Below are 27,999 nucleotides of genomic sequence, written 5' to 3' on the forward strand. Positions count from 1 at the left end.
TTATCTACCAATAACAATACCATAGGGAAACTTGTTATTTAAAATATATAATGTAAATATGGTGTTGATATTATAAAAAAGGCTTATGAAAAACTCAAGAAAGGTCAAAAGGTATACAAGCAAATATATACAGATCGTTTCCTTAAAAGATAATTTTAATATACAGAATAAAATGCAAGATCTTATTTTTCACTTTCCCCAAATTTGTGGGCATGAATGCTTTTGAATCTGACCAGGAACATTTATATTTTGGCCCAATACATGATTAGACTAACTGTATGATCAAGTCCGGCTTGATTATTATAAATCACAGAAGTTAACAGAATTTACTTTGAAAATTTATTACTTTTATAGAGGATGTATTTCTGATTTTTTCTTAGCTAAGAGTTGATTCAACTTTAGCCTGAGAACCAGATTCAAAATAAGATATCTTCTTTGACAGCTGGTCTTTGTTTAGGCTTAATCTAGGCAAGTTATTTAATACTTTATTGAAGATCATACAAAAATTCCACAATAAATAATGAAAAGAGTATGTAAAATCATAGCCTCTGTTTGCAATACAGAAAATACATGTCAGTTCTGGACCAAAATAATCATTGAAATACAAAAAGTGAGAGGGAAGAATGAAAGGATTTGCAGTGACTGCTTTTGGTGGTCAGCTACAACAAACCAACAACCATCACCCATTTGGAAAGTGAAGGTGGGTTTAATTTGCAGATAAAGAATGTCTCCGGTAGTTTAAAAAAATATAAACTCTAAAAAAGCTTGTGAATCATATACAAAAGCAGCTGTTTGAGACCCAAGATGAAACCGGAAATTGTATATTAGCACCGCCAGCAAGCGCAGGTCCTGTGACTCCTCTGTCCAACTCTCATACACAGAATGCAGACTTGAATGTTGTACACATCATTTACAGGTATAAAAATTAGCCTGGAGTACAGGGCTCCTGTAGGGTAAAGTCTTAAACCCTAAGAGGCACCAAGCGGTTACAAAGGCTAGGCGACCATCTGGATCACAAGTTCCGACGATATAATAAATCCCGTGTTGCCTTATCAACTTTTTGTTGGTAGTCCTCCAATTTGTCAAGTATTTTTTGCGACAGCTATTGGAGAAAAGGAAGAAATCATTACAAAATATGTCAAGGACTGCAAAAGACTGAGGCTTTCATTTTGACTTCACCAAGCAGATTCCCGTAATGAAGATGTTAGCCACTCTGCTTCATTTAATCACTATCCAGTATATGAGTCTGCTTTGGGACTCTACTGATAAAACTGGATTTCTGTTATACTAGTATATATAATACTCCAATCCTGTTTGCCTAATGATTTTCCAATTATGCAAATCACACCAAGATCTTCAATAAAAGCATTGCCAGCTTTCTTCCCAGAATCAGAGAGGCCACATCTGATTTAACTAGTCATTTTATGAAGAGACTAGAGGCCCAGTGCACGAAATTCATGCACTGGGGTGTGGGGGTGGGGGGTGGGGTGAGTTTGTTGTCCCTCAGTCTGGCCTGCACCCTCTCACAGTCCCGGAGTCCTTGGGGGATGTCTGACTGCTGGCTTAGGCCCGTTCCCTTTGGGCCTCTGGATAGTGGGCCTACGCTGGCAGTCAGACATCCTTAGCGCTGCTGCCACTGCTGTGCTTGCCAGCTGTGAGCCTAGCTCAGGGCTTCTGGCTGAGTGGTGCTCCCTGTGTGGGAGTGCACTGACCACCAGGGGGCAGCTCCTGTGTTGAGCGTCTGCCCCCTGGTCGTGCGCATCATGGCAACCTGTTGTTCTGCTGTTTGGTCAGTTTGCATATTAGCCTTTTAGTATATAGGATTGAGGCAGCATGTTAGGGGAATACATGGTGCTGCCCTTTCCTTAACTCCTTGAGAACTGGAAAGCCAGCTGTCAGATGTAACAGCTAGTACAGGGGCATAGAGAGGAGAGGACTGACTCACTGCAATGTTGTGACTGTTGGCACTATTCTCTCCCAATACTTGGAGAAGCTGATCAATGGAAGAGTATGGAAGCCACACCATTGGAGCCGTCGCAGACAGTGGAAACTGAAAGAAAAAAATATCTATAATTTAAAGAAAACCAAAAAGTGGACCATTTCTTCTGGTAGTTACTTTCATAGGCTTTGATTAACATAAAATGTTTTACTTTTTTTTTTTTCACAGTAAGAAATTGCATGAGTGCGTGCACATGCGCGCACTCTCACACACACACACAATTGGAACCCCACCTACCCCCTTTCTCTTTTCAATGGGAGAACTTGTGCTTTTTTCAAATATGAAATTAAATATATTTTTAAATTCATGTCATCTCTTATTTTAAAAGAGCCCTCAGGCTCCTAAGTTTATCCCATTAAGGATAAACATACTCAATAAAACTTCTCTAAAATTTCAAGGAATGATACTATTTTCAGTCTGAAATTTAGATTCCAATTATCTGGGAAAAAAAGGTTTGGAAAGAAAAGTTTAACTTTGAACGTTCTGAATACTTTCCTGAGAGTTTGGGAGCTTGGCTCTGCTGTTATAACTAGACTTGAATTTTAAATGTGGTTCTCCTATTTACCATCTGTGCAAACTTCCACGACTTCAAGTTAACACCTGAGCCTGTTTCCTTATGGGTTAAAAAAAGGGGATTAAAACAGTCCCCTATAGGCTACTGTAAAGATTGAGAAAACACTGGTAGAGACTCAGCATAGTCTTCACACACAAAATGCCATTTTGTTCTTATTTACCTCCCTCTTCCAAGTACTAACTAAAGCCACACTCCTTTGATGGAGAAAAATGAAAGTATTCCCATTTTATAAACAGGAAACAGAAGACTCTTAAGAGTGCCAGTCCCTAATCTTGGAGAAAACTAGTTGTAAAATTACTAACAATTAAGGTTAAATCTACTACTCTGTAGTCTAATTGTTTCAGCTCCTGATTTTACTTAGTGTGCTAACAGAATGAAATGAAGTGTTATGTAAACACTAGGAGGCCCGGTGCACAAAATTCATGCACTGGCGAGGGTGGGCGTCCCCTCAGACCAGCCTGTGCCCTCTCGCAGTCCAGGACCCCTCGGGGGATATCTGCCTGCCAGCTTAGGCCTAGCTCCCTACGGCCCTAAGATGGCAGGCGAACATCCCCCAAGGGGTCCTTAACGCTACCGCAGAGGAGAGAGAGGCTCCTGCTACTGCTGCTGCGCTCGTCAGCCATGAGACCGGCTTCTGGCTGAGTGGCGCTCCCCATGTGGGAGTGCAATGACCATTGGGGAAGCTCCTGCATTGAGTATCTGCCCCCTGGTGGTCAGTGGGTGTCATAGGGACCAGTCATTTCGCCATTTGGTTGAGTTGCATATTAGCCTTTTATTAGATAGGAAGCCTACCTCAATTCCAAAGTACTGGTGTCCTTTTCCCAGAACAGCATCCACATATTCTGAAACCAAATCCACAGCTTCTTCCAAAAGGTCATAATTTAAGTACAGACGGAGCAACTCAGCGGCATCAACCTTCTGTAAAGAGTCGGTGATTAAAAACATCTGCTTGTTTCTATCTTACTTAGGCAATGATCAAAGGATGTTGTGTCTAATTCTCTTGCACTGATACTTCTCAATAAGAATAAAAGACCACCTTGGTTTACTTATCTTGGTTTATTTATCTTGGGATAAGGTTTGGATTCCCAACAGCCCAGTTACCCTCTGGCACCTAGTGAGGTCCTATCCTGATTTGTGATGTAAGACACATTTTAATTATTTTCTACTTGTTTCCACAGTGGTAAACCTTCCCAGCAATGCTGAGTACTAAAGACAATATATTTACATCAATTCCCAGAAATAAACAAATGATAAATGCAAAAGAAGTTAAAAGAATCATCAACTTTAAAAGCCTGAATTAAATTCATATTTAACTTAGGGTGTGAGAAAAGTGAATATAGCCTCAGTTGGGAAGGGCTCCACTCACATTAATTAGGCTTTCTGTATCCTGATTGGATCACAACCAACCTTTACAATCTTAGCTGCCTTCTCTACTTTCTAACTTAAAAAAATGACTTTCTGGACGTTAAGCTTTACATTCCCTCCTCCTCTATTCTCCCAAGGCATTTCAGTTCTAGTACTTCTCAAACTTAAGAGTGCATCAAATTAAATTAGGAGCTTGTTAAAATATAGATCCTGCTTCCTAGCTCCAGGAAAGTTGATTTTGTAAGTCTGGAATGGGATGGGGCCCAGGAATATATATTTTGAAGAAGCCCACTATCCAAATAATTCTGAAACAGGCTGTCCAAACATCCAACTTTGACAAAAATGAAAGACTGCTGTAGTAATCTGAAAACTACTCCACCCACTCCTGTTAATTTTTTGAGTAGTGAATAGTAAATACTGTGTCATGCATATACTCACTGTGCTAAATATACTAGTACATTCATTGTTCAGTGAGCACACAAGCAGGCATTAACTTAATCACTAACCTGCAGAACTTTAATCACTCAGTACTTCATGTGGAGTAGAAATTAAGACTGTTTTGTTTTTAGCTAAGATTGAGAAGCTGCCCAAAGTATGTAAGTCAGTATATTTCCATAAATTATTACTCTTTATATATTTTTTACTCATCTCAGAAGTTATTCAGAATCTTAAAGATCAGCTTTTTACCTCTACAAGTGAAGATACTTACCTTGTAACTGTTTATAAGCCAATTAGGCAGAGGCACTCCATGAGACAAAAGCTTGTTGATTACACAGTGGTGGTATAAGTTATTTTGGACTTTGTACCTTTCCAGGTATGTTGATAACAGTCGCCATGCTTCATCTGTAGCACTTGATAAAAGAAAGACTAATGAGTTCCAGATTCTTAACAGATATTTATAGTACCATGTATTTACAAGGAAAAAAATCTTTGGCTTTGTCTGGTTTGGCTCAGTGGATAGAGTGGCGGCCTGCGGACTGAAGGGTCCCAGGTTTGATTCTGGTCAAGGGCACATGCCTGGGTTGTGGGCTTAGTCCAATATGCAGAAGGCAGTCAATCAATGATTCCCTCTCATCAATGATGTTTCTATCTCTCTCTTCCTCTCTAAAATCAATTTAAAAAAAATTGTTGGAAGCTCACTGAATTAATAATATAGCTAAATGACACTTAATATTAGGGTCAAAGTGACTTTGGGGTAGTACTAGAAACTAGATGACTTAAAGTCTTATATTTCGTCTCCCACTAACCACATATTTACTGGACTATACAATTCACTTAATTTCTTCCAAATTTCTAAAATAAGAAAAATGGCTTAGATTACTGTTTTCAAACCTGATCAAGCACTACAATCATGTATGGGCCGCGAGTTTGACATGCTTGATGTACAAGTTCTGATTTAGAAGGCTAGGGTATTATCTCATAATCTGTATTTTACGTTTTTTTAAGAGAGAGTGGATGGGAGAGAAAGAGAAATATCGATTGGTTGCTTCCTGTATGCACCCCGACCAGGGATCAAATCTGCAACCTGGGTCTGTGCCCTGACCGGGAATGGAACTAGCTGGCAACCTTTCTGTGCATGGGACAATGCTCAACTAACTGAGCCACAATGACTAGGTCTCGTAATCTATATTTTAATAGTGATTCTGGTGTGCTAATTTAGGGGTTAAGAGACTTCCAAACTGTAAAATGCTACAACTCTAAAGTGCTATGCTACATGATACAGATTGTAAATGCATTTCAAGGAAGGAAAGTTTTGAGAATTAGAGTTGTCAGAGAAGCACTCTGAGAAACGGAGATAGTCAGGTAGACACTAATTGGCTGTCCTAGGGAAGTACCTGGAGGGTGAGCCATCGCAGGGTCGGAGGAATACTAGGGCTGTACCTGGACTCCTTTGTGGTGATAACTGAAGAGAGCTGATTGGCTGCTAGCCAGGCCCAGGCTTCTGCTTGTGCTGCCTCTCCTCCAAACTGCAATTTGATGCATCTGCAATGAAAATGGTTCCACACACAATAAACCAATTTGCTGAAAAGCACCACCTTACTTTGTTACTAAAACTAGAGATAAGACGACAATTTTAGCTCTAGTCTATTCTGAATTCACTACTGGGGTACTGGCTCTTTTCCCTCCTCATAGCCAAAAAACTGAATGACCCACAAGGCCGTCAATAAATGTTAAGAGATTATTTACTTTCAAGAGAAAATTGATGTTGAAAAATTCTGGAAGTTGATATTTCCAATTCACAAAGTACTTGACCAATATGTAGGTATAAGGTAACTTCAATAAGGAGTGCTTTTTAAGAATGCTTCCAGGGACCAGATGTCCTAAAGGACTGAGAAGAGCAGACATTGGCTAAAATGGACACAACCATTCTTTTTTTTTTTTTGGTGCGCTTCACTGGAATTGAACCTGGGACCCTTCAGTCCTCAGGCCGACACACTATCCACTGAGCCAAACCAGCTAGGGCGATACCACTATTCTTAATCCAGGTTATCTACTGTCCTGTAGGAATGAGGTCCAGGAATGTCAGATCTTCTCAAGAGAAGCTATAACTCAATTAATCTAAAAAAATCACAATTGACTAAAAGAAATTAAACAACCTTTGTGTGAACTAAACAAAACACTGGGTTATAGGAAACTGGCTTGTGTGACCCCCTGCTTCACACTAAGCAACAGCACTGTGCATTAGGACAATGAAAACTACGAAAAGACAGTGTCATACATACTTGAAAGCAAGGCCCTCAAAGACTGGTGTTAAGGGAAGCTTAAATGTCTGACACAGTGATATGGCAGTGTCGAAAAGGCCAGCTTGAACCAAGAGAGTGACCATCTCCTCTGCTGATGAGCTTCCTATGGAAATGGAAAAGCACCACTCAGTGCAACCAGAGGTATATGCAAATGAGCCCCCAAACTGTTGACAAGCATCCAGAATAACAACGAAAAGCTTTATAACCATCGAGCATGCCAAGTCCACTACCTGGCCCTCAAATGTGCTGTTGGTACCGACAGACTAATGCATCCCTACCTGCAACAGCAACTGCTGACGGCTCATGGTGAGCCAGGGCGAGGCGCACTCGAGCCAAGGAGCACTCTTTCTCCAGGTCTTCCAGGTCCAGGATTTCAATCTGCCGATTCGCTATCAGCCAAAGACAAACAATTTCAATTCTCAAAGTACAAAGGAAGTACCTATGAGACTAACCCAACCTGTCAATTTCCACTAAATATTAAGTAACTTTCCATTTAATTTCCAAAGGGAGAAAATGGGAGGCTCCATAAAGGCTAACTTAAAAAATAAAGCAACAGCTGAGTCAAATCAAAGCAGTACTGCAGTGAGGAGGTGTTTACAAGGTATTCTACATATAATTTCATTTAAACCTTATAACTGTAAAATACTATCTCTATCAGTAAGAAAGGAACATGCCCAAAATGAGAGGCAGAATTGAAACCAGGTGTCCCACTCTAGAGCCCAGGCTTCTGAGCAAGGTATCATGCCTCCATGGAAGTATAAAGGAGCCTGATAAAACAAAAGCTTGCTATGAAGCTGATTTAAATACAACAAGCAACAAAACATACTTTCAAAGCATTTTCATGTCTCATACAGCCATACCAAGTTTTGAAAGGGCCACCAACCAACTTTTAGCAGATTAAAATAACATGTTTTTCTCTCTCTTTCTCCCTCTCCATTCCACTCTAAAAATCAATGGAAAAATGTCCTCAGGTGAGGATTAACGACAAAAATACAAAATAATAAAAATACAATAAAAAGGAACTCTATAATATAACTACTAGACATATGTAATACATAGTATATTACGATAACTATATATACTGCAGTAGAAGTATATTAAAACATATATAAATCTAAAAATTACTACTATAACACAATATAATTAATTATTGCCCAGCAAAGTATCAGTGAGACCCCTGACTCACTTGGGGCAGCAGTGCACTCTCCATCATGATTCCTCTTAGGGGATGCACCAGGGCGATCATACTGAAAAGACAAATTTATTTAACTGAGAAATTACTATTTTAATTTGAATCCAGAACTTTCCCTGCTTAAATTCTCTCAACATAAATTATTCAACTAGCACTGCTTCTCTTATAAAGGTACTATAACTATCATACAAAGAAATGTGGTGTTTGCCAGGTTGGCTTACTTAGCTCTAACATGTTATTGGATTTGGACTTCTTACAAGGACATGGATTTGATTTCTGTATAAGCCACTTGACTTTCCATGGTTGCAGTTATATTCTCCATGGAGAACTCTGGGAAGCAACCTACTAAATGTAGGAACTATACAATAGAAGTAGCTGGGCATATATGACATCAGCATGGCAGAAAAAAGTCAAAGTATACATCGACATCCTTTAAAACAGTAATTGTAGATGGAATGAATAAAAACAAATGAAATATTTATTGAGCACTTTTTGCAGGCCAGGCACTGTCACAGTTCTAATGTCCTAACAATTCTATAATGTAGACATAAACATCATTATCGCTTCTGCTCTGGTGGGGGCATGGCCTGGGGGGATCAGCCTGCTATGGGAGCACCGCTCATCCCGGTCAGCCGAGTGGCACTCCCCCTGTGGGAGCGCACTGACTACGAGGGGCAGCTCCTGCATTGAATGTCTGCCCATGGTGGTCAGTGCACGTCATAGCGATTGGTCGACCAGTCGTTCTGGTAGTTCCACCGTTAGGTCACTGGGCTTTTATATATATAGATTTTATGCAAGATTAATTTGCTTTTAGTTAGTCAGGTCTAACTCCAAAAGTGCTTTGTAATGCTTCTTCCTACAGTGATTCTGAACTTGGGAACTGAAGGTATAGTAATATATAACAACTGAATTGCTGAAAAAATAAATTAAGTTCACAAATATCACAGAAGAAATTTTAAATGAGGTCATAGTTCTAAAAGAACCAGATAAGTGAAAATGAATTCCAGGATGAAAAGTTTTCATACCACTGCACCAGAAGCTGGTTGCACAATCCATGCGTATTCTGGACGAATAAGTCGTAAACAATTAATTGCAGCCAAATAACAGTTGCCTTGCTTCTCAAGTCCCCGGAGAGTTCGAACCTCTCTGCCAAGACGCATTCCATACTCAAACATCACTGTGCCAGCTATGAGACAATAATAAATTAGACATTAGAATTTCGAAACTATCTCTTTAGAGAGAGAATTTGCTTTACTTATCAAATATTAAAATTTAAAACAAAATTGAGTTTAACCTAAAACTGTATGGCAGTTCCTAAAAAGATTACCTTATGATCCAGCAATTCCACTTTGGGGTATATACTCCCCCAAACTGAAAGTAGGGTCTTGCCCTAACCCAGCCGTGGGCAAACTACGGCCCGCGGGCCGGATCTGGCCCGTTTGAAATGAATAAAACTAAAAAAAAAAAAGACCGTACCCTTTTATATAATGATGTTTACTTTGAATTTATATTAGTTCACACAAACACTCCATCCATGCTTTTGTTCTGGCCCTCCGGTCCAGTTTAAGAACCCATTGTGGCCCTTGAGTCAAAAAGTTTGCCCACCCCTGCCCTAACCGGTTTGGCTCAGTGGATAGAGCGTCGGCCTGCGGACTCAAGGGTCCCAGGTTCGACTCCGGTCAAGGGCATGTACCTTGGTTGCGGGCACATCCCCAGTAGGGGGCATGTAGGAGGCAGCTGATCAATGTTTCTCGCTCGTCGATGTTTCTAACTCTCTATCCCTCTCCCTTCCTCTGTAAAAAATCAATAAAATATATTTTAAAAAAAGAAAATAGGGTCTTGGGAGAGATATTGTACACCCTTATTCATAGCAGCAGTATGCACAACAGACAAAGCAATCGAAGTGTCCATTGAGGAATAAATAAAATGTGATACATGCATATAATGGAATATTATTCAATCTTAAAGAAGAATGAAATCTGACATGCTACCCCATGGATGAACCTTGAAGACATTATATACACTAAGTGAAATAAGCCTGTCACAAAAAGGAAAATCCTGTATGAGCCCTGCCAGTGTTGCTCAGTGGTCAAGCATCAACCTATGAACCAGGAGATCATGGCTTGATTCCTGGTCAGGGGACATGCCTGGATTGTGGGCTTGATCCCCAGCGTGGGGTGTGCAGGAGGCAGCTGATAAATGATTCTCTCTCTCTGAAATCAAGTAAAAAATATTTTAAAAAATAATGTATGATTCCAGTGGCAAATTTACAGACACAGAAAGAACAGTCGTAGTTACCAAGGGGAAGAGGGCAATGGAGAGTTGTTTAATGGATAGAAAGTTTCAGTTTTGGAAGATGAAAGAAGTTTGGGGGATTGGTTGCACAACAATGTGAATGTATGTAACACTACTGAGCTGTACACTTTAAACTGGTAAATGGTATTTTAACACAAAAAATTATTTATTAATGCTAATTAACTCTTATTTAGAAAAGTAGCATGTTAGTTATTTCAAGTAATAAATTACAACTTATGTTTTAACACAATTAAAAAATCAATGGGAAATTGTTTAATGAGTATAGAGTTTCTGTTTCGCAAGATGAGTTTTGGAGATTGGTTAAAAATAAATAGCTCTCATAAGTATATATAGAAGGTTATCGAAGGTGAAGCTGATTTTGTCCTTAAACATAATATTTGTCCTTATACATAATAATTTTGTCCTTAAACATGTGAATGTACTTAACACCACTGAATTTTATGTTACGTATACATACCACAATTACCACCCCACCCTCCCATCATGTAAAATGTTTTTTTACTTTTAGATACTACATTCCCAGACAAGACAGAAGACTAGCTTAGAGAGCAAGTCTCAGCCAAACTGTCACCTCTCTCAACCCAGGATTCTGAGATCAAGTAATGTTTGGATGGCCTATTTAAGACATACTTATTTTTTTAATAATACTTTACAAGGTTGAAGAAGATATTGACTATTTTCCTGAGAGCATGCAACTCCAGAAACCAAATAGCATTCAGTTTTTGAATGAAACTATTTTTCTTCCCAACAAATATTTTTGAGTGCCTGCAATATGTGAGACATTTTGTTAGAACAACAGATGTTCAGGTCTTGCTCCAGAAAGACACGAACATTTATCCAGTTAAACTGGTCTTAATCAGATTGATGTAAGGGATGTTGCTATAGTGAAAGCAAACAATAGGAGATCTTTAACCATTATTTCCCTTTCTGTATGATTCAAGAAAATAAAGAATATGCAAACATGTTTTGCATTAGGAATATTAAGAAAATGTTTACAAATTACTTCCATTCATTCTTTCCAATGAAAATCAGCAAAAAATATAATGAAAAATTCTGAGTGAAAATGGTATAAAAATGTGAGATGTTCAAAAGGGGAACCATAATGCTTATCTCATTTTAGCTGTTCCAGTAAAGACTTCATCAATCACCATACAAACATAAATTAAGATGTACTCTACAACAACGACTGGCCTAAACTCTTCAAAACATCAATGTCATCCAAGGGCAAAGTAAGGTTAAAAGAAGTGCTTCAGATTAAAGGAGAAGAAAGAGGTATGACAGGGCAATACAATATGTGGTCCTAGGTTGGGAGTGAGGACAGCTATAGAATGAAAGGAGTGTGTTATTCAAGAAAATCAGTGACAACTGGCACAATTAAATATGAGCAGCACATCAGATGATAATACCACATTTAGATTTAATTCACAAAATTAATTTGTTACATTTCCTTAATTCAATAATTGCACTGAGGTTATGTAAGAAAATGTTCCTTAGGAGATGCACCTGAAGTATTCATCCACTGAGTCATAACGTCTACAACTTACTCTGAAAAGGATCAGCAAAAATAAGTAAGGAAAGCGAGAAGGCCCATGCAAAATGGCACAGGAACCCAAAACCAGCCACAAGAATTCAAGGTGCCTTTAAGGAAAATTTTGTTTAAAATCAGAAGATTCACACAGAAGGTCATCTTACTGGAAATGCCTCAGGATTGGAGGTGTTTAAGGCTAACAGGTAATCCTCAAGAAGGTGAAGCTAATTTTGTCCTTAAACATAATTTCCCCAAATGCTCATGGAGAACACTTATCCAATATTAAGAATAAGGTAAAAATTACGTAAGTCAAACATAATATATTTGTAAAATGTGATTAAACTGGTAAGGTTGCCTCCAACAAAGACTGCCTGCTTCAAGTGCTTACCCTTTCGGTAATTGTGGCGATAGATGTGAAAGGCATAGAGAAGCTCATAGTAATTATGAGTCATGAGGTCCACAGCTCTGGCACGTGATTCAATTATTCCCACAACCTAAGGAAGGGGAAGCAATCAGACATCAAAGTTAGTAGTCATCATGACAGCCAACACAGTTGCCATCAGTCATCAGTGGGTACCTAAATTACCTCGTTATGCAGATTCACATAGGGAAACTCTACAAGATCCTGTAGCTGTGAGCGTTCACAAAGAACCACCACCAGCTGCCGTAAACAATCTAACTGCCTAGAAGGAAAGAAAGGCAGACAAGGGTAAACTGTCTTCGTGGGTTAAATATGTTTGGTAAATCACCTTCTTCAAAAAGATCAAGATTGATACCTGCTGGAATCGGGAATTTGGGTTAAGGCTTCATATGCTTGGCTATTGTGACCCAAATCCAAATGATGTTTGAAAATGCATGTTCTTAAAGTAGCCTAAATATCAGATACAGGGGAAAAAAGAGTAATAGAAATTAAAACATCACATTCATGACAAATCTCAAGAGAAATAACTAGACTATAGTCAGTTCTTACCTGACTCTTCCAGTCATCACCTGCTTCAGTTACTGCTGATGCAGCCAACTGAATAACGAGTTCAGGCAAACCAACAACATCTAGTAGGCGCAAAACCTGAGGAGGAATAGAAGAAACTTGTATTAAAGTTAATATGCATTTCAAATTGATATATGATTTTAAATCCATTAGATAACTGGGTAATATAAAAATTAAATCAAAGGTGCTGAGAAAAATGAGGATTATTTGGTCAATATTTGAGATTTTCCTTTAGATTCTACTGTTAAATAATAGGCTTGTTGTAAAACTTTCTATTGGTCTTTTTTGTTCACAGCTCTATCCTCAGTGTTTAGTATAGAGTAGGCTCTCAGTAAGTATTTGCTGAATGAAGGAACAAATACAATTTCACTACTAACTTCTCATACTAACTGTTTGGGTCATAGATAAATTTAAAGCCTAATAAATAAATTAACACCATGGCCTTATAAAAAAAACAAAAGAGCCCTGGCCAGTGTTGTTCAGGTGGATGGGCATTGTCCCATGCACCGAGAGGTCGCTGGTTCAATTCCTGGTTAGAGCACATGCCTGGGGTGCAGGCTAGATCCCCAGTAGGGGGTGTGCAGAAGGCAGCTGATCGACATTTCTCTCTTCCTCACCTTTCCTCTAAAATAACTAAAAACACATTAAGAAAACAGGTAATAACACACAGGTTATCTAAAATACAGCATCAAGCACAGTTAAATGTTATAAAGCAGGGCCAGGAGACTCCCCTCGGTGCCTGTCTGCACGTGTGAATATAAGGGAGAGGGAGCAAGCACACAGGACCGCAAGGGTTATTCTACATAGATAGGCAGGGAGGTGACAATGAGCAGACACCTGAATACAATGAGGGCATGAGAAAGTTGACTACCTGGTGGAAAGCATTTCAGGCTAAGGCAATGGCAGGCAGAAAAGCTCTGAAAGGACCAGAGTATGTGCTCAGCTTGCATGAACAGTAAGAAGGCCACTATCATTACAGTTGAGTGACCAGAGGAAAGTGGTAGGAAAAAACTCAGGGGCCAAATCATAAACTAAAGTTAAATATAGCATTGCAAGTTAATTCTTTGAGTTATCAGCCAAACTAATGTTAAGTAATAAAAGTTTTAATGATGACTGAGCTAATAAAATGATATTTAAGTTAAAAACATTTATCAAATTTAATTAAAAATGTTTCTTCAATTTCTCTCAGCAAACTCATTTTCTCTTTACTTAGAAATTTAGGGAATGATTACATTTTTATCTTATTTTTCTCCAAAAATACCAAGGTAATGTATTTCAAATAAATTTCTACACAGGATAGTAAAAAAAGAGAGCCAAACCATGTCATAAAATACCTTATCATAATACTGTAGTCTGGGATTGGAAACAATCTCCCCATCCTCCGACCGGATCAAGCGATCTAAGAATTCCTCTTTGCCCACTTCAGATGCTGCCTGACAGAAACATTCCAGAGCCTGGAGAAGGGAAAGAATACAAAGTGACTTACAATGAATTGTTCCAACTCTAGGTACTCATTTGCTAAACAAAGCCAAAAAAGAAACAAAATTATTTAAGACTACTGACTACATTCATAATTTCTGCCATTCTAAACTCTATCTAATGAATTATTTAATACCTTGTATCTCACTTCTTTAAACACTATTAAAAAGTAAGCTTTAAGTAAGATAATTGGTAAATATATAATAAAGCAACTGAGCAACATGTTAACATTTGTAGGATTTGAGTGGTATGCATATGACTGTTTATTATAAAAGTCTTTAAACTTTTTTGTATGTTTGAAAATTTAGATAGTACGATGTCAGGGGAAAAAAAATAGAAATGTAAACTACCATACTGGGAAAAGCAGCTGCATTAAAAAAAAAAAAGACATAATGAAAACAATGTAATTGAGAAATACATTATTTATCAAAATCAAAATGCATCCCTAAAAACACCTGCACGGGCAGGGAGGTTGCACTGTTTCCGTATTCATATTTTCTTGTGTCCTAACTAATCTGCAAAATACCTGAGGCTGAACATCCTCCACAGGTATATAACGCCCCTCATGGCACCTGATCTAGAGGACTCTATGCCTCCCACTTCCTCCAACCTAGCTAGATGGAAACTAAGTGTCCTCCTTGCACTAAAGCTTGCTCATCACTTAAAATGCAGTTTTACCTTCTGTCCCTCTCCTGTAACCAGGTAACACCTTCCCAGCATAAATCGACAGGAACCAACATTGACTTGACACCAGGGATGTAGCAGATGAATATAATCCTTAAAGGCATAAGAGGTGCTTTCTGATTAAGAAAATAAATACTCATTTCCAAGTTCTTCACAGAGGGAGAGAAGATATGGTCAATCAACACATATATTTCCTGATATCTCTGGAGAGTAGAACCTAATTCTGTGAACCAATTCTTGGGTTAGGCTATTAAGATACTTTAAGAAAGTAAATAGAACTCCAATAACACAAACACATACATCTTCCTAAATTTTAGCGATTTTCCAACTTTTGGTATTTACTGGTTCAATGACTAGATGCCAGTAAAGGATTTATATGAAGATAATGGTATGTTTGTTTTACCTAATACAGAGAATTAAAAAAAAAAAAGGATTCTAGAAAAACTTATGTTAGGAATGATACTGTGAAAGAGGCAAGAAGAGAAAATCCGGAGTATGTTTTGGTGCAATGGAGTATAAATTATTATGGTTCTTATTATCAGCCCAATTAAAATGCAGGTAACATTTACAAAGAAAAATGTTCCAGAAATCCCATTCTTTACAAGAATAATTAAATCTGAAATATTCAATAGTACTCACTTGCAATTGTACATACTGACAATTTCCCATCAAACATTCTAGAAAGAGGCAACTGGGATTGCTAGGCCATCTAAGTTATTGGTTAAGGAAATTTTTTTCTTTTTTGGACAAACTTAAACATACACACTGGGCAATCAGACTCCACAAAATGGCTTAATTTTTAAAAAAGAAGGTAAAGAGAGGTTAGCAGAGCACATGTTCTTTCCACATAACCATGTAACTTTAATATTAGACAAATATAATGAAAAGGTTATATACAAGGAACCTTGTCACCGAACTCAATTAATTATGGGCTAAAGAACGTATTTCAACCTTGTGTGATCATTTCTAATCTAGCTGATAAATTGCACAAGCACCTAATATAGTGCGTGGCATATACAGCCATTTAATAAATATCTGATAAATGAATGTATAATGCTACAAGAGATCTACGCATGGAATTTGTTCATACCAAAAAAATCTGGCTTAACTCCTGAGCAAAAAGCAAACCAAAATAAAATAAAAATTGGGATCATATCTGAAAGTATTATCATCTCTTGTTGGGGGAATAAGCACCCAACCTCATTAAAAATCTTCATTACAGCCCCAACAAGGTGGTTGTTAGTTGGAGCATCATCCTGTACAACAAAATGGTTTAGGGTTTGATTCCTAGTCAGGGCACTTACCTAGACTAGAGATATGATCCACAGACCAGGTGTGTACAGGAGGCAACTGATCAATGTTTGTCTCTCACATCAATGTTGATCTCTCTCTTTCCCTCCCTGCCACTCTCTCTAGAATCAATAAAAATATATTCTCAGGCAAGGATTAAAAAATACATATTTATATATAAATAAAATCTTCATTACACAGACAGAATAAGAGCCTTAGACTATTTAGATAGAAGAAACCTTTCAACTGATCTATATATATAAAAAGCCCATGGCCCTAACGCGCCATAATGACCAATGACCAGCGCAGGTGGGCGGGGCTGTGAGCACAGCAAGGCACCTGCGGGTGGGTGGGCAGAACGCGCAGGGCCACGTGATTTCATGTGCTGGGCTTCTAGTTTTTAAATAAAAGGATACAAGAGCTGCAATAAATAACTAGTAATTGCAGTAATCATCTCAGGCCAATTCAACCCAGTCTGGCTAAGAGGTGCCTTTGGTTGAGAGAAGAGATGAGATGTAATATGTTTTCTTGCAACTTCTTGGAAGAATAATTCCACAAGTGACTGAGGGCTAGAAACTTAAAAAGAAAAAGTAATGACAATGAGCAACTTGTGATATAATATCAATTTTTAATGAAGAGAGTCTATCAATTCATTTTATGCCTATAACAAAGAACACTTATTTCAAAATATAAAATGCAACATTGATATTATCAATGGCAATATAAATAAAAGCAATTTGTAAACTGTGAAGCACTATACAAATGCAATAAAAAAGCCATTTAACATTGTAGTCATTTTTTTTCACTGGTCTCGCTAAACCTAAGTGTCTTCCCTAGAATGTTTATAATAAATACAGTTCCAATATTCAAAAAAACACACAAAATAAATTCTCCAGAACAGTTCTCAAGCATGAGAGGGGCTCCTTTTGAATATTTACTAATTAAGACAGATTTTAAAAGCTACTATGAACTTAGTAAATGTGAAAACAAAAAGATTTTGAGTTAATCACTGGAATATCAATATCAATGAGAAAGCAGCAGTATGTCTATCCATGTATTTTATGCCTGACCTGGGACTATGGTTTCCAAAGACCCCTTGCCACAACGAGAAGATTCAGCTTGCGTACCCCCTCTCAAAGTGAAAGCAGAGCCTTGTCAAATTTGCTAAAGCAAAGGTGGCAAAGACCATTTTAAATGCTAAACGTAAAATCCAATGCGTATCCGCCCCGTCCTTACCAAACTTATTCGCCACTGAAGCACTGGAGTCAGTCAGTTCCAGCACTGACAAGTGTTGGAGGTTAGACTCCCTGTGAGGAAAGGGGGAAAACAGCTTAGTACTTCTATGTCAAATACAACTTCCACAAGTTGTCCTATCCAGAATGCTGTCAATGTAATTAGCAAACGGCACCTGAAAGCTCCATTGAAAGAAAGCATGAAAATATCTGGAAAACACGTCACAGTTTAGACACTTGCCCATGACACCACTCATTGATTCTGCAATGAGATGCCGCGGAAGGAATGTCTCCAAGACCTCCATGTCATGAAAAGCCTTCCTTTGCCAGAGAAAACGGGTGGTTTATCTTACAGAAAATGTGAATCTTGTAATTGTTGGATTTTCTTTTTTCTTGGGGTTATAAAGAATCTCAGCCTGCCTTTAAGAATTTGCACAGCCCTAACCGGTTTGGCTAGGGCATCAGCCTGCGGACTCAAGGGTCCCAGGTTCGATTCCAGTCAAGGGCATGTACCTTGGTTGCGGGCACATCCCCAGTGGGGAGTGTGCAGGAGGCAGCTGATCAATGTTTCTCTCTCATCAATGTTTCTAACTCTCTATCCCTCTCCCTTCCTATCTGTAAAAAATCAATAAAATGTATTAAAAAAAAAAAAAAGAATTAGCACAATGTTTCTGTGTGTAGCCTAACTTCCCCTCTGACCTCTTATTTTGCCTTCAACAAAATTTATCTTTACATTATATACATACATACATAGAAAATACATATTTTTTGTTGTTAATTCTCACTCAAGGATATTTTTCCATTGATTTTTTTTTAAAAGTGGAAGGGAGGGGGAAAGGGGGGAGTGAGGGGGGTGGGGAGAGAGAGAGTGAGAGAGAAACATTGATGTGAGACACACACATCAATTGGTTGCCTCTTGCATGTGCCCCAACCAGGGCCAGGGATCAAGCCTGCAATCAAGGTATGTGCCCTTGACTGGAATCAAACACAGGACCCTTCAGTCCAAGGGTTGATGTGCTATCCATTGAGCCAAACCAGCTAGGGCTATTTTCATTCTTGTAAGTCGCCTTCAACTTTTAGAAAATGAAGCATCTAAAAGCTCCTTGGTCCTGGCTGGTTGGCTCAGTTGGTTAGAGCATTGTCCAGTGCACCAAAGGGTTGCAAGTTTAATCCCAGGTCAGGCACATACAAGAAGCAACCAATGAATGCATAAGTAAGTGGAACAAATAGATGTTTCTCTCTCTCAAATCATTAAAAAAAAAAAATTAAAAGCTCTCTGAATTTTAAAGGCAAAATACATAATAGCACAATGTTTACAAATTCCTTCTTGTAAGATAGTGAAAAAATAATTAAACTTACAGTGTGTCAACTGGAACATCAGTTGCCAAGCATTGACATCCCCACTTAATGAGGCGATAAGATAAGAGTAGGGGAGCTGTTCGATGGAGTAAGTCTTGCTGAGCCTGAAAGAGCTGACCAGCTCCCAAAATCACCTGTACGTAACGGGTAGGGGATGGGGTAAGATAGTGAACAGCAATTAGTAATGATAACTCTTAAGGCTCAGGTGGAGGTAAAATAAAATTAACACAGTTACAAAGGGCATTTAAAAAATAACATTTACACATAAATAACAGCAACATTATATTTTGGGGAGGCAGATGGCAAAAGTATCTACCCAAACATTTAACAGTATAAAAATAATCAAGAACAGCTCACCAACTCATGGGAGATGACGGGGAAAAAGAAAACAATTTGAAAAGCTTAACTTTCATTAAATCTGTGGGTTGAGAATTCAAGAGGAGAACTAGGGAAATCTAAGACCTTTTTATGCTTCTGGTCTTGGGTAAAAATAGGTATGACTATTAGAGAAAAATTTGGCATTGCAACCAAAAGCCTTAAAAACATATATAGCCTATGACCAATCAATTCTAGTTCTTACACTTTATCCTGGAGATATAATCAAAGGTCTACAGAAAGTTACAGCTATAAGAAAAAACTGGCAATAACATGGATGGCCACAAATGAGATTGGCTGAATAAATTAAAATTGTTACTAGATAATCCTATATAATAAAAGGCTAATATGCAAATGGCCATGACGCCCTCACACTATAACAACTGATCAAGCAGGAGGCTGAGTGTGCGGCAGGCACAGGCGGGCGGGGTTGTGTGTACAGCGAGGCTGGGGGACGTGAGGCTGCGTCCCCCACTCGGCAGGGCTTGACAGGGGTGGGGCCGGCCGGGTCTGGGTGTTGCATGATATATTATTTTCATATACATTTTACTAATTTTCTTTCATTGCTGACACTTCTATTATAGAGAAAGGGCAAATAGCAATATTAAAATATTTCCTCTAATTAATTCCCTTTTAATGTGCACAAATTTCATGCATCAGGCCACTAGTCCTATATAATAAAAGGCTAATATGCAAATTGACCCAATGGTGGAATGACCAGTCACTATGACACACACTGACCACCAGGGGGCAGACGCTCAATGCAGGAGCTGCACCCTGGTGGTCAGTGCAATTTCACAGGGGGAGCGCTGCTTAGCCAGAAGCGGGGATCAAGACTGGCAAGCGCAGAGGCATGGTGGGAGCCTCTTCCGCTTCTGCAGCAGCACTAAGTATGTCTGACTGCCAGCTTAGGCCCGCTCCCTCCTGGGAGCGGGCCTAAGCTGGCAGTTGGCCATCCCCCAAGGGCTCCTGGACTGCAAGAGGGTGCAGGCTGGGCTGAGGGGACCCCCCCCCCAAGTGCACGAATTTCATGCACCGGGCCTCTAGTTAAAAATAATATGATAGAATACTTAATGTAAAAATGCTGATGAAATTTTAAGTAGAAGAATAGAAACCATCAGATTACAAAAAAAATAACATGTAGAATATCCTAATTTTATGAATAAAACAAAAAACAATTTGCATAGAAAAAGGGTGCACAACAAAATGTAAATCATGGTCATCGCTGTGTAGAAGGTTACAGATGAATCTTTATTTTCCTTTTGTTTACTAGAAAAAAAAGTCTTCCATATAAAGGCTCTACAATAAACATCTATTACTTCTATGTTTAGGAAAAACCAACAAAGTTTACAATAAAAAAAAAAAACACCCCAAAAACCCCAAGCTCCTAAAGAAATGGGAAAATCTATAAAGATCGGAAAGAACTTAATAAGGGCTGCCCTAAGGGACAGACTCTCTTTCTCCTTGGTGGCCCTAAACAAATCATCTTCTCCTAAATGTTTTTCCTTATTTTTACCCTAAATTGTACCATTAGCAATGTATTTGAGTTAATAAATTCTGGTTTAAAAGTATTAATACCTCTGAGAACACAAGGCCTTTTAATTCTTTACACATTAACATGAATTAGTTTAATCAGACTGCTTCCTGTCAGGCTCATTATAAATCACTGAGGGAGAAACAAAAGGGACTTCTTCCTGTGGACAGAAAGCTAATTTTTGAACATGGAACATTCAGCGGGTGAGTGGCATGGACTGCAGAATCTTTAGAATCTGGTAACCTGAGAATAAGAATAGTGCCGAAGCCGGTTTGGCTCAGTGGATAGAGCGTCGGCCTGCGGACTGAAAGGTCCCAGGTTCGATTCTGGTCAAGGGCATGTACCTTGGTTGCGGGCACATCCCCAGTAGGAGATGTGCAGGAGGCAGCTGATCGATGTTTCTCTCTCATCGATGTTTCTAACTCTCTATCTCTCTCCCCTCCTCTCTGTGAAAAATCAATAAAATATATTTAAAAAAAAAAAAAAAAAGAATACGGTGGAAAAGAAAGCACAGAATGGAGCTGGGAGGATCCTAAAGACACACTGCAATCTCAACATCGTGTTTAGGGTAAATCCTGTACTGCAGAAAGAGAATTTTCTTCTCTTTCTCTCTCCTCCCACTAAATGGAACCCAGCCATCACATCCAAAGTCGTACTAATGATACTCAATTTTGGGACAGCCAACCTGAGAAAACTTCCTAGCATTATGCATACAAAGGGAAACGGTGAAACAATCTGCTCCTATGTTCTTGATCTGTGATTTTAGAATCCTATGCTTACTCATTCCTAATGCAGCAACTTTTATAGAGGTCTACTAAAGGCCAAGCATGGGAGACAGAGCAGAGAATAGACAAAATCTGTGTGCTCATAGAGTTGGCACACTGCCACATTCCTGTAGGTGTACAACAGGCTTCTTAAGTTTTCTCTCAAATAGTACTTACTGCATCTCCTAGTCTCATTAATAGTTGCTGTAAGATCAAAAGGTCTCGGCAGATGAGGAAGCGAGTTGTGGCAATTTTATGCACACCTCTGCACATGATATACCCTGCTGTGCTACTACCATAGAGCTGGGAAAGATTCATTCGAACATTCAAAGGCTGAGCTATAATTAAAAAAAAAAAAAGGAGTTAAATCATTTTCTTCTCTAAGTCAAAAAGGCACGTCTGTTGTTTTGTCATTACCTGGATCGAATCCCTTTTCCATTTCCACCTCTGTTTCATAATCCATTTCCCGTATAAGAAGCCCAATGGCATGGATTGGGTTCCTAATCTCTTGCAGTTTACTACAAATATCCTCCATCACATTTTCTCTAGAAGGACAATTAGAAAACTCCTATTACTATCAAAGACATAGAAGATAAACTTTGTTTAAGTCCTGAAAACTTAAATGTGCTTAGAAATAGGAAATCCAGCCACAGTGAAGGAATGGAGATAATCATTCTGGCATACAAGATACTTCTACTCCATGAAGCAAATTTTACCTTATTTTTCCACACATGACAGACAATATGAATGTGGAAAAAACACTTAACAGTGAACAGTTTAAGCCACTACTTTGTACGTACTTTAATGTATATTAGAAACCTGACTTTGGTGCTAAAAATTGCTAAATTTCCATTAGGAAGTTCACTTTACCCTAAATTCTCCTTACGTATCAATAGTGATCAAATCTTCCAGAATCTGTTCTGCAGCCTTTTCTGGGGACTGTAGGTTGAAACAACTCATCTCCATCATTACTGACATATCCATAGTCACAGACTCTCCAATCAGCCGAAGGCATTTTATAAGACATATGACATCCCGAGCAACATCCACATCTATGAATAAGAGAAGGGTAACAATCATGTCTCAAGCCAATGAAGAGCTACTGATTAATTACTTTATGAAAACTAGAGGCCCGATGCATGAAATTCGTGCAAGAGGCTCGGCTCCTGCCCACCGCAGCCTTGGCCCTCACAGCCCTGGCTTCGTCCGGAAGGACATCCGCTCTAATAAGCATATTACACTTTGATGATATGGATATCAATAATTAAATGCCAAGGATTTATCTGAGGTCTTAGAGATGCTTAGGACTCTTCAGGTTTCCTTAAAATATCTAGTGTGATAAAACGACCAGGCAAGGTCACAGTGGCTATTGAAACAAAGCGCAGGGTTCATGCAGGAAGGGGATTACATATAGACATAACATTACTATTACCATCAGATATGGTCGTCTCATCCTCAGTCAAAAGGTTCTCATCAGGCAGGAGGTACAAATGATCCACTAACGAGGAAGGCATAAGGAAAGACAGGTACCCCTGGAAATACAAACCCAGTGAACTTCATTTCAGTGAATGTTTAAAGGTAGAAAACAATTAAGACCTGAATCTTATCATGAGGAAGCAACCACACAAATCCAAATTGAGGGACACTACAAAACAATAGGTATAGACTTTAAAACATGTCAATATCATGAAAGACATAGAAAGGCTGACAGCAGTTTGAGATTAAGGTAAAAAAACCCATGACGTAACATGCAAGATCTTAGATTGGATTCCAGATCAAGAAGAAACTCACGGGCACAACTGGTAAAATCTGAATATGAACTGTATAATATTACATCAATATCAACTTGCCTGATCATTAACTTGTGCTGTGATTATGGAAGAATACCCCTGAACTTGGACACACGCTAAAACTACGTACAGATAATGGGGCATGAAGTCCTCAACTAACTCTCAGGTGGAGCAGGGAAGAAAAAATATAGAAGGAAAAAAAGCAAATGGATGTTAACAAATGGTGAATCTGGATGAAGGGTATACAGTTCTGTGTGCTATCCTTGTAAGTTTTATATTAAGTTTGAAATCACTTCAATATAAAAGGTAAATAAAATGGAATGCAAAGAAGTGCAAACAATGCAGAAGACTATCTAAATACAAATGAAATAGAATTTTGGGGGACGGGGGAGTCCTAAAAGCCAACTGCAACATACAGCAGACTAGCATTCTGCAAGACTCATCGACTGTCTAAAGGAGTTCTTCTCTACGCCTCAATGTCCTTACTTTTTTCAGCAGGCACACCATGTTTGTGTGTGGATTCAAATGTAGGGCGAGCGGATGAGAGAGGGCTTCTTGATACTGAAGACAGCAGGCATAGAACTTGCACCAAAATTCCTGTTGTAAATTTCGAAACTGTTCCTGGGAAAATTCATACTCTGTTACACTTCCTTGGAGCTGGCAAAAAAAAGAAAAGAAACTCTTAATACCATTAGGGATCTTTCTCCACCAAAGCATAACTGTCTAATATTATTTTACTAAGCTAGAGCCAAATGAATAATCCTTATGGCTTACATGCCACAGTCTATGTAAATATATATCTAATTCTCTAATTAAAAGATTTAAACATTTATACTCCTAGTGAATTCCTCAGTACCAATCTGCCCATATCAATATGGAAAAATAGATTTATGTTTTCTTTACCCAGACCTCACCTCACTTTCAACAGCTAAAGTAACTTCTTTCTTTAGTTCACTCCAGGAAAGATCTAAATTCCTCTCAGTTCCTCGACAGAAAATCTAAAATTAAAAGAGACATGTGGGAGAGTTATATAATACCTAAAACTAAATGAAAAAATGCTCTAGTTTAGAAGGCACTGAAGCAATATATAACAACACATAGAGACTAGACATGACCGGAATAAACAATTATCCCTAACATTGTGCAAATAATTCCCATAACTGAAATCAAGTTTAGGGTAGTTTAGACCAGAATAAACTATAGAAATCCACGATTCTGAAAGAGTTATAATAGGGCACATTTAGATCATTACAAAAAGCAAAAGGAAGGAGAATGGCTATTCCTCAGCTGGAAGGAAGACAAGGTGACACTGAATACACACACGCTGAGACCGGCACAAAGCTAAGCTAGAGCAGTGATGGTGGCTCACTACTGACAATGATTTTCATAGAGGAAAACACCTGATAAATGCCTTACTGATTATCCAGTATCTCAGTGTGCAAGAGACATTGTGAGAAATATTATCATACACTTGATTATTGTTAACAAGAAAAAAGTGCTGATGAGATGGAAAGAAGAGGAGAAAGTGACCATATCATTCAGAAGTTTTATCAAAGAGAAAACAGAAACATAGGGTAGCCAGATATTAAAAAATGAACCTGGGCCCTCGCTGGTTTGAGTCAGTGGATAGAGCGTCGGCCTGCAGACCGAAGGCTCGGGGTTCAATTCCAGTCAACGGCACATGCCTTGGTTGCAGGCTCTTTCCTGGCTCAGGCCCTGGTCAGGGCTCGTCCAGGAGGCAACCAATCGATGTGTTTCTCTCACACTGATGTTTCTCTCTGTCTTCCCCTCTCTCTAAAAAAGCAATGGAAAAAATATCCTCGGGTGAGGATTAAAAACAAACAAACCAAAAAATGTACCTGGAAGAAAAGTCAAGGGTCTGGAACATTTTCCTCCCCACTGTTTGTTTATTTTATTTTATTTTTTAACCAATTGGGAGAAAGTTAAAGAACTGGCATATTAATTCTGGAGAAAAAGAACATGAAAAAAATTCTTAAAATATCTGAAGGTTGCTTTATAGGAGAGACAAGTTCTATGATGTTATAAAAGGAAAAAGCCACTAAAAGGTAAGGGTTAAGTCTGACCCAATACCGGGAGGAACTTTTAAATGACACAGTCTGTGAGCAATCACTAGCACAAAGGCCACTGAACACGTTGCCACTGGGAGGCAGAGGCAACTAGAAGCTGAGGAGCTTCCTGCACAGAAGCCTCACTTCTGCTGTGTGTGGGAGGTCAGATCAGGAGACTTTAAGGGGCCTTTCCATCCTGAGTGATATTCTATTTTAAATTCACCAAGTGTGGCAATTTAAGGAAGCCTAGGTGACTGTAAAGAGTCCTTTTGTAAAATTTTTGTTTTTAAATTTTTTTAATGTATTTTTTACAGAGGAAGGGAGAGGAATAGAGAGTTAGAAAGGTCGATCAGCTGCCTCCTGCACACCTCCTACTGGGGATGTGCCCGCAACCAAGGTACATGCCCTTGACCGGAATCGAACCCGGGACCCTTTGGTCCACAGGCCGATGCTCTATCCACTGAGCCAAACCGGTCAGGGCCCTTTTGTAAAATTTTAAGGATCTCTTAAACCATGTAATTTTGAAGTTTAGATTTTAGATTGAACCTGAACCAAGTCAGACCTTCACTGTACTAACAAAAGGGTAAAAAGAGAGTACCACCGAAACCAACCAAGAAAATATTTTATTTATTTTTAACTGTTTTTATGTTTTATTGGAAAATATTTTAAATTTCTTTCAAGTATAGAGATTACATGTAGTGTAGTGTGGTATCTTTTCATAATAGGGCAGGCACAAATTTCTCTTTGTACCACTGACATGCTTAATTAGTCACAGGGAAAGTACTTCATCTTACTGCCCTGCTGGGAGTCTCACTTAATAGAAAGACCATTTATAAAAATTATAATAGCATTTACAAACACATTTATAAGTAGTGTTTATTTAAAAATTACATTATGCAATTGCAAAAACACATTCACTGTTGATAGTACGTGCAAAACAACAAACATTAATAGCAGTCATTAATTATACAATAGTAATAACACAGATAAACTTAAATAAACATTAAATATTTTCTAACTGACCTGTAAAGCTTTACATAAAGCTGCATTTATGAACCGTCCTGGTGTAAACAGACTCTGCAAATACATCTCCTGTTAGAACATTAAAACAAAAATTAGTTATCATTCTAAAAAGATAAAAATTGGAATAACTGAAGAATTTAACATGTTTCCACCAAAGCTGAGTTTCTATTATAGGAACATGGAAATCTGGCCCTTGGACATTTGAGCAGTGACAGGTAGTCGAGCAGTTCTATATCTGCCCGCGCCCCCCGCCCCCTGCCCCAGAAAGTGAGCGCTGTGGTGTCTGAACCAACTAGAAGCACAGTGTGCTTCTCATGAGCACCACCGGGTTCCACTGGAAACCAGTTTATTAAACTCCCAACTTAAACCAAAGAGAGGCAAATCTCACTTACTGGTGATATGCACTAGTAAGAACAATTAAACTGGTTTCTACACTACCCACAAAGTACACATTTTATGGCTTACATATTAAAGAAAACCCCCCAAAGAATAATAGGAGTTATGTGTAAAAAACAAACAGAAAACTGCAAGAAGCTAAGTGGGGAAATGATGTAGTGAGAATAAAATGGAAAATCTCACACTATCTAATTATTGTGACCCAATTTCATTAACCAGATTTGCCAGAATAATAAACCTGACTGACTTTCTTTCAAGTTCTTACCTTGTACTGGGGTTCTGGGCATGGTAAAATGACCAAAATGAAGGGGAAAAACAAGGATTTTAATAATCAGCATCTGATTTGGGCGTTGAGACTAAAGTCAAGTGCTAATAAACTCTTGGGATTAGGAACATGGCAATATTCAATTGCAGATATTTAAAGTGGGCTTTCCAATCCCACAAATAGTCAGTTTCAGAATCATAGCCCATAATCTTTTACATCTCATTTTAATACCAAGGCATCCACTGAAAGCTTTTTCTACCATTTATCCCAAGGGTGACCCTGGAAAACAGGACTGGCCTGTTTGTTCCCTAATGCACTACCTGTTAAAGTTATTTTCTTTATAGCATGTACCTCTACCAGCATTTATATTATTTCAAGCTTATATGCATGTACCATCATAGGTAGTACAGTGATTTGTGCCTGCCCAGAATCCATTTCCCCTTCTTTTACTAACAAATCCCTTTTCTTTTTCTAGGGAACCATTCTTCCACTATCTATACTCAACTTACTTCAACCACCTTCCACAACAGCAAGGCCCAGATTGGACATGTTTCTCATGCCAAGCCAGAATATTCTTTCCTCTGATCAAAGTGACTGTGTCAGGAATTACTAGATGAGCCAAGCCAGGCTAGTGAGCATCTATTCCAGGACCTGGGACAGAGGTGCTCTCTTCCCTCTGGGGTTGCTTGGTTCACAAAATGCACAGGCTCCGGCAGGGAGCTTGCCTGAGAATAAAGCCAACAAGGAGGAAAGCAAAACAGAGACAAAGCAGAGATCAAGCCTTGACGGCACTGTTCCAGCCACGGCTGAAGCCACGGAACCAGCCAATGCATTCTCCTTTTAAACCCGTCAGTTAGAGGTGGTTTCCCTCACCTGCAGCTGCAGGAGTTCTACTATAACTGGCTCTTCTGCAACTAGTAATCGGAGTAAACCACCCCCTTATGTAATACTTTAGCATTGCTTACTCTGGGGTCTTGATCATCTCTGATAATGATCTCTTCCTCTGGCAGAGGCTGCATAAAAACTGGATTCC

General features: G+C 38.7%; 1 protein-coding gene across 1 annotated transcript; it reads right to left on the reverse strand.

The window, feature by feature from the left end:
* Window positions 1-7: 7 nt before the first annotated feature.
* On the reverse strand, window positions 8-27,998 carry NUP160 (nucleoporin 160). The gene is made up of 27 exons (XM_081098932.1): window positions 27,932-27,998; window positions 26,306-26,374; window positions 24,128-24,211; window positions 23,700-23,870; window positions 22,856-22,955; window positions 22,310-22,475; window positions 21,841-21,968; window positions 21,601-21,761; window positions 18,751-18,884; window positions 17,396-17,466; window positions 16,576-16,735; window positions 15,509-15,578; window positions 14,864-14,962; window positions 14,041-14,160; window positions 12,689-12,784; window positions 12,495-12,589; window positions 12,305-12,401; window positions 12,107-12,212; window positions 8,900-9,060; window positions 7,869-7,929; window positions 6,961-7,071; window positions 6,662-6,785; window positions 5,820-5,921; window positions 4,648-4,789; window positions 3,366-3,491; window positions 1,946-2,050; window positions 8-1,102 (listed from the first exon to the last, which is right to left on the reverse strand). The coding sequence occupies exons 1-27, from the start codon at window positions 27,983-27,985 to the stop codon at window positions 1,013-1,015; spliced, it is 3,003 nt and encodes a 1,000-aa protein (XP_080955058.1). The 5' UTR covers window positions 27,986-27,998; the 3' UTR covers window positions 8-1,012.
* Between the last annotated feature and the right edge of the window lies 1 nt (window position 27,999).

The sequence above is a fragment of the Myotis nattereri genome (assembly GCF_964212035.1).
Source record: "Myotis nattereri genome assembly, chromosome: 9".
NCBI classification, from domain to species: Eukaryota; Metazoa; Chordata; class Mammalia; order Chiroptera; family Vespertilionidae; genus Myotis; species Myotis nattereri.

Coding starts and splice junctions, on each gene's coding strand:
- NUP160 (XM_081098932.1), bottom strand. CDS start 27,985: ATGCAGCCTCTGCCAGAGGAAGAGATCATTATCAGAGATGATCAAGAC. Junction 26,375..27,931: donor GAGATGATCAAGACCCCAGA/GTAAGCAATGCT, acceptor ATGTTCTAACAG/GAGATGTATTTGCAGAGTCT. Junction 5,922..6,661: donor TTTGAGGGCCTTGCTTTCAA/GTATGTATGACA, acceptor TTTTCATTGCAG/ATGCATCAAATTGCAGTTTG.